Source organism: Teleopsis dalmanni, chromosome 1, assembly GCF_002237135.1.
Source record: "Teleopsis dalmanni isolate 2A chromosome 1, ASM223713v2, whole genome shotgun sequence".
Lineage (NCBI taxonomy): Eukaryota > Metazoa > Arthropoda > Insecta > Diptera > Diopsidae > Teleopsis > Teleopsis dalmanni.
Window position 1 is genome coordinate 125,672,983 of NC_051846.1, and position 7,358 is coordinate 125,680,340.

A 7,358-nucleotide genomic window follows, 5' to 3' on the forward strand; every position below is an offset into this window, starting at 1 on the left:
GGAGTGTCACTAAACGATTTTTTGCTGAAGGGGCCGGATATGCTGCGACCACTTATAAACATATTATTAAATTTTCGTATAGGAAGAATAGCTGTCTGTGGTGACATTGCTGAAATGTTTCATCGAATTCTAGTACAAGAAGCAGATACTGATGCTCAGAGATTTCTATGGTTCAGCGAGACATTTAAAAATATTTGCGTTTATAAATTAAATGTAGTTAGCTTTGGTGCGCGATGTTCACCATATATAGCGCATTTTATTCGAAACCTGAACGCAGAAAGATTTATAGCTGAAAATCCTAGAGCAGTGTACGCTATTAAAAACAATCATTAAGTGGATGACTTTATAGATTCAACAAATTCCATTGAACAAGCAATAGCATTAGCCGAGGCAGTTCGCAACATGCATGAACAAGGTAGTTTCCATATGAGAAGCTGGACAAGTAATGCACCAGAAGTTTTAGCTACGTTAAACGAAAATGGTGAACAGACGGGTAAGTCGTTTGATAATAATATCGACACACTTCCGATCGAAAAAATTCTCGGCAGGTATTGGGACCCGAAGTCAGATTGCTTTAAATATGTTTTAAAATTCGTTCGTTTACGTCGTAATGTTTTTGCAGATGAAATTGTACCCACTAAAAGAGAAGTACTTCAAATTTTAATGTCCATTTTTGATCCATTGGGACTGGCAGCTTGCCTCACATCATATTTAAAAATACTTATTCAGGATATTTGGAGAAGCGGAATCGACTGGGATCAACCACTGGTACCCGATCTTATGGGCAAGTGGTTAGCTTGGGTTGCCTGCATGCCTATTTTTGCTAATATTTCTGTACCCCGTTGTTATTCACCATACATAACAGAAAGTTCATGTGATGTACAAATTCATACATTCGTAGATGCGAGTGAGTTTGCTTATGCAGCTGTATCATACTTCCGCATTAAAGATAAATATGGAGTAAGTACGAGGATCGTAGCAGCAAAAACCAAAGTCGCTCCAATGCGACCGATGTCTATTCCAAGAATGGAGCTACAAGCTGCTGTAATTGGTACACGGCTTATGAATACAATATGTAAAGTACACACATTTGATATTAAAAAGCGTTTCATTTGGAGCGATTCCAAAACGGTGCTAAAGTGGTTGCGTGGTGATCCACGACAATTTCAACAATTCGTAATGTTTCGCATTGCAGAAATTCAAAAAGCATCAACCGTCGAAGAGTGGAGATGGGTACCCACGAAATTAAATATTGCAGACAGTGCAACGAAAACAAAACAAAGTCCCGAATATGTGCAGCGGTGGGTCGAAGGACCAGAATTTTTGCTACAAGACGAGGATAAATGGCCAACTGAGGTGGACCTAGGTCCGATGGAGACCAGTGAAACTCGTGCAAAATTTTTATATCATCGCGAGACACAACCATGTTTCAATTATGAATATTTTTCATCTTGGATCAAGTTGTATCGTGCCGTTGCAAATTGGCTACTCTACATTGGGAAACTAAAGGCTTGTTGTGGCGGTTTCAATGCTACAAATGTTATTTTGACTGTTCAACATATTGAGCGCGCGAAGCTCTTAATATACAAAAGCGTGCAACAGGAACTACTTGAAGATTGGTCGACACTGAAAATGGGGAGAATAGTAGAAAGGAACAGTCCGTTATATAGGTTGCAGAACAATTAAGACAGTGCTGTATCAAATTTCGCCATCTCAACGTTTTACGGATGAAAGTTTACGTACTGCATTACTTGAAGTTGAAATGATCATCAACTCGCGTCCTTTAACCTACGTGTCACTCGATAGTGAAGATGAGGATCCAATAACTCCAAACCATTTCTTGTTGGGGAGCGCTAATGGTTTGAAACCATTTTGTGATGCTAAGAGAATCGATCCAAAGATGTGCCTGCTACAATCTGAGATACTTCCGACATTAACGCGTCGCGGCAAATGGTTCAATAAAGTGAAACCCATTACGGTAGGAGACGTTGTGCTGATAGTTGATGAAACGGCTAAGAGAAATACTTGGGTAAAAGGCATAGTTATCGAGACAACTGTAGCGAAAGACGGCCAAGTAAGACGAGCTAAGGTCAAAACAACAAAAGACTTTTTGGAGCGCCCTGCCGTAAAGCTGGCCATTCTGGATATCGGCAAAGTTGACGCAAACGATATTGGGGTCGCCTGCGGGGAGGAGAATGTTGCCGAAAATTGCTAATTAATTAAAAACCTTTGTCTGGCAATCATGACAAATAGCTGACGTTTGACAAATAATTTGGAGACTTCGAAATTATTTAATAAATTTTCGTTTTTCATTTGTTCTCTTTTCTTGTTGTGATTGCTAGACAAAGGTGAGTAAATTTTTAGTTTAATTTTTCAATCATAATTTTTTATTCTAATCATTAATCATGTTACAGATTTTTTAAGCTCAAAATAAAGATTGCTATTTAAAATTGTCGAAAGTGTATTTATATACTTATTTTTGCAACAAGGATATTTCATAAACCATAAGAATCCAAGACTAGAAATTATAGGCTCTATAATGTCTTTCGTTAAAGACATCGGGCTTGGAAAAATACTCTAAGCCGTCTAAGGGGCACAATACATCTTTTAGGTTGCAGTGCACTAACCCTTCTTTTCAATAATAATAATATGCAATGGATTTTCTAATAACAATAATTTATACTATTTCTTCTAATGACTACATGCTAATATGCAAGTAAATATGTAGTATACATTTCGGTTATAAGCCGATTTTAATATTTAACAATTCTAGTATGATGAATAAATAAATATTTTTTTGCGATACTGTAGAAGCTCCCAAATTAAAACTCTCACAAATTCAAATTGTCCAGAAATAAGAACAAGAAATTTCAATACATTGTATGCATCAAAAGTTCTAAAATTAGAACTTTTGGCTCTAATTCTTAAGTGAAGTCTCCTTTCTGTTTTTTTTAAAGAGTATTTTTTTATTACAAAAAAAATAAAATAAAAGGGAATTCCTAAAATACACACTTTAATGAAACGCATTCAAAAACGCAAGTTGAAAACGGATCTAAATATGATTTAAATACCGATAATGATACTTCAAATAACATTGCAGATGACGTTCTGAATCCCACACCAAATGTGTGTCATTCTGAAGCGATGAAAAGCGTCAATATCTTAATAAATTGGTGCAACTCACTCCTACTGATCACATGACGGATCTTTTAACTCTCCATAACGATAACATTGTAAAAAATTTGACTAAACTTAAAAAACAAACAAACATTACTCAGTATTTTGTACAATAATACTTAATAAAGATTGATTATAACTGTAAAATAAAGTTTTTATGTAATGAGTTAATTCTTTCCGTCATTTTTTATAGAAATAATTTCTGAAATTAAAACTTTTCGCAAATTCGAACTACCTGAAAAACCAAGTGGTTTTAACTTGTATGCTTCTACTGCATTACACAAAGAGGCTTAAAATTTCCTTATAGTAACATTTCTTTATCTTCTTTGCTTGTGATCAAAGAATACTTGTACAAGAACGGTAACATAAATGTAAACAACACAAACCAACCAATACACTCTCAAAATAATTTACTACTACCACACTAAACATGTTATTTTGTTGTTGCAAGTCGACCCATCAGGAGTGAAAAATTTCATCACACCGAACGGTACGATTCACCACTACGAACGGTCTTTAATTTTTTTTTCTACGAAAGAGCGATATGAAGAGCGAAAATTGGGTTTTGTTTAGGTTTTTTGACAGCAAAAACTGAAAAACGTAGTCAAATCAAACTAAGTTGTAAAAGGTAGTGAATAAATTACTTTTTTAAAAATAATTATATTTGTCAATTACAATTATTATCTTAGTTATTAATGTTTGAAGATGGTGCGGAATTGCGTAATAGAATTAAGTTATTTAAGGGAATATATGAATTTCCCAAATATGACGAAAGGTAAAAAACAATAATTTATTAATTGTCAATTTAAAATATATGTTTTATGTTAAATGTGATTTGTTTGTTTTTATGTTTATAAATACAAATTAGTAAAACAAAAATATATGTGAGTATATAAATATATTTTAATAAAGTTTTCTTATGTGTTAATTTGTGTTTGTTAAATATGTGAAAAATCTAATAAAAAAAATAAATAAAAACACAAAAATTGTATGTTTGCAATGATACGTTAGTGAAAGATACTTCTTTGGCAGTATACCGAATTATTTTATTCATCACAAACTTCATTTCTGCAAAATATTAGTTTTAGTGTTGATATTGATTTAAATGAAGAAGCATATCTTAAGCTGAATGCTTTTACCTACTTAAATGCTTTGTTTTTTGATCATTTATTGCATTTTTACAAAATTTTAGTCATTTTGTAAAACTATATTGCCTATATTATTTTAATGAATACTCATAAAACTGTGTTATGTGGATTTATTCCCCACAGTTGTCAACTTAAGTTTTGTCTTACTTCCTATTAAACCAAATACAAGACAAAGCGCAATATTACAGTTTTTGTTTAGGAATTTATCCTATGCACAAAGTAACGCATTTATTTTACACACTTCTGAGTGCACTGAAGATAACTTACTGTTTATGCTGATTCACTATGGTATAGTAAAATACCACCACACTTATCTTAAAAATGAAAATCCCAGCATAATTACTTTGGTTTACTTAACTTTTCACTTTCAATTAATTTCTAAAGAAACCTTAAAAGAGGATGGTCGTGGTTTCGATTGTAGCACGGTGTATAACAACCATAAACTTCATATTCTTTAAAACTCTTATATTCCAATTTAAATGACCTAACCATTGCATTTTTATAATTTATGGCATGAGTCAGAAAACGATACTTTTGACACAAATAATTTGCCACTTTAATTTCGGTTAAGAGCCATGTGGTGTCAAACATGGGCGTACCCAGGGCCGGAATTATTCCAACCAATGTTAGAATAAGGTAACATTATTATTGTAAGAATTATTGTAAGAGTTAGCATAAGTTTTACAAGGCAGTCTTGTTGAGAACAGAGTCTTGTGTAGAACGGAGTCTGAGACAAACCTTATATTGTATAAGACAAATTTTTAAAAATAATGATATCAATAAAAATTAAAAAGTATGAGAAATACTTATAAACTAAATGTAGTACTAATTTTTCTAAGGACAACACAGATACCAACACAAGATACCAACATCATGTAAATTTGAAATTTTTCAATATTCATAAAATGTTTTTTATTAAATTTTATATAATAATAGGGGTATTCAGGCAACTAATTAGTTGCTTAGTAGTTGATTACAACAAAAATTTGCACACAAAAATGAAACTAAGCAGAGAATCAACTATTTCGGTGATTCTCAGATTAGTACAAATTTGATTAATAGTGTTGCCAGTCCCAAGTGTCGTAATAATAACTTAAAATGAACTTTTGTATAGAAATTTGTTAGCTATCTCTCTCAGCTGTTTGAATTGTGTGTAAACAATTTTCACTGTTAACGTATGTTTCGCTTTTGCTGTTGATGCGAGTGCTGCCAAGACATTTACACACAACAAACTAATCAGATTACGCATTTTGGGTCGTTCAAGCAACTGATTAACATCAAAATGCTAAATTTTTTTTATATTAAGTTTTTGAATCAACTAAGCAACTAATCAGTTGCCTGAATACCCCTAATATTTCCACTTAAAAATCTCATATAAATTTTACAAACGATGAGCATGCACCCACTCTCATCAATAGATTTTTCGCTACTGATCATACAGTAATGTACTTACTTACTTACTCACATACAGTAATGTATGTAAACTAATAATACGCATCATTCACCACAATTGACTGATTTAAATATTTATATATTTATTTATCATATATTATTTGTTACAATATATATTTTGTTTACATGATGTGATATTATTAACCAAATAAGATACGCACAAGTTTTTTATTTTATTAAAAGCTAAAAATATGATTAGCAAGTAGTAACAAATTATTATATTGCAACTCCAAAAGAGAGTAATTTGATGTTATCGTGGTAAGATCACATGTATTCAATACGTGCGCCAAATTGGGCGAAGTTTCCGTTCTTGTACCAGTATTCTTTGCTTGCGATCTTGCACAACAGCATTCTTTATATTATTCCGTTACAATACAATCGAAATTGTATATTTCAATTTATGTATTTTCAAGCAAATTACTAAATTTTGGTTTACCAAACATAACAAATACTTAAAATTAATTTAATTGTTATTTACGATATAATTGACATGTCATAACATTTATAAATTAATTTTAGCAGCAATTGTTATCGTTTGACAAATTTTTAATAATGAACAAAAAAAAAAGAACAAAGAATAAGTGCAAAGATTCTTGCTCAAAATTTGAACTGTATGTGAAAAAGTCAGCAGATAACAATTATACATTTTGGATAATTGTTATATGAATTATATTTAAGATGATCAAAAAAATAATCATATTTTTTTTCATTAAAATAAACAACAACCTACAATTTGATATAACACGAATATATAAACATATTAATAATAATAGATAATTTAAAAAATTACTTACCTCTATATGGTTCAAAAATACAAGGATACGTTTTGTTAGAGGACATTGAGTGTAATTGTCATTGTTAAAAGCTTTATATTGCAATAAGAACTTCATAACAGAAGATATTTTATATAAACAATTAAGATCATACAAAATATCATTAATAGTACTGTTTTTAGATTTTTCCAAGTCTAGTATCTCTAATAGAACTCCATAATTTTTTTGAAATAGACAGTTACTCAAAACTGCTTTAGAAATCATTAAAGATTCTTCATTAAAAAGTTGAATTTGTTTTTCATTTTTATTTATAAAAACACATTTCCTTAAATATTTATATTGTAGAATATCGAAATGTGTATGATAATCAACAATGTGATCAGATTCATTGTAAGACTTTTTTTCCAAAAAGTTAATAACTGCAGATGCTGCTGTATCTGAAATCAATTCCGTATCAATTGATTTAACATTTCGAATTAAACTTCTGACATCAGAAGATATTGTATTCGTATCATATAACCATGTTAATATGCTGACACAAATATCCGAACCTTTATCAATTCCACAAATATTTGAATTATCCAAAATTGAACGAACAGTTATAATGCACTCATTACGTCTCATTGTGTTTATAGTTGTAAATGACTGTATCAAGGCTTCGCACTGATTTTTTGACATCTTTCCATATGGTATAACTGTTTGAAGTAATTTTTGTTTTTCTATAATAATTTCCGAGCCATTGGAAATTTCAGAAACCAACAGATCAGTAAATTTTTTCCACAATTGTTCAATGGATTTTTTAACAACA

The 7,358-nt window shown here is 31.0% G+C and overlaps 1 protein-coding gene across 1 annotated transcript; it reads left to right on the top strand.

Moving 5' to 3' along the window:
- Positions 1-402: 402 nt before the first annotated feature.
- Positions 403-1,686, top strand: LOC119665965. The gene has a single exon (XM_038075225.1). The coding sequence runs from the start codon at positions 403-405 to the stop codon at positions 1,684-1,686; it is 1,284 nt and encodes a 427-aa protein (XP_037931153.1).
- Positions 1,687-7,358: the final 5,672 nt, after the last annotated feature.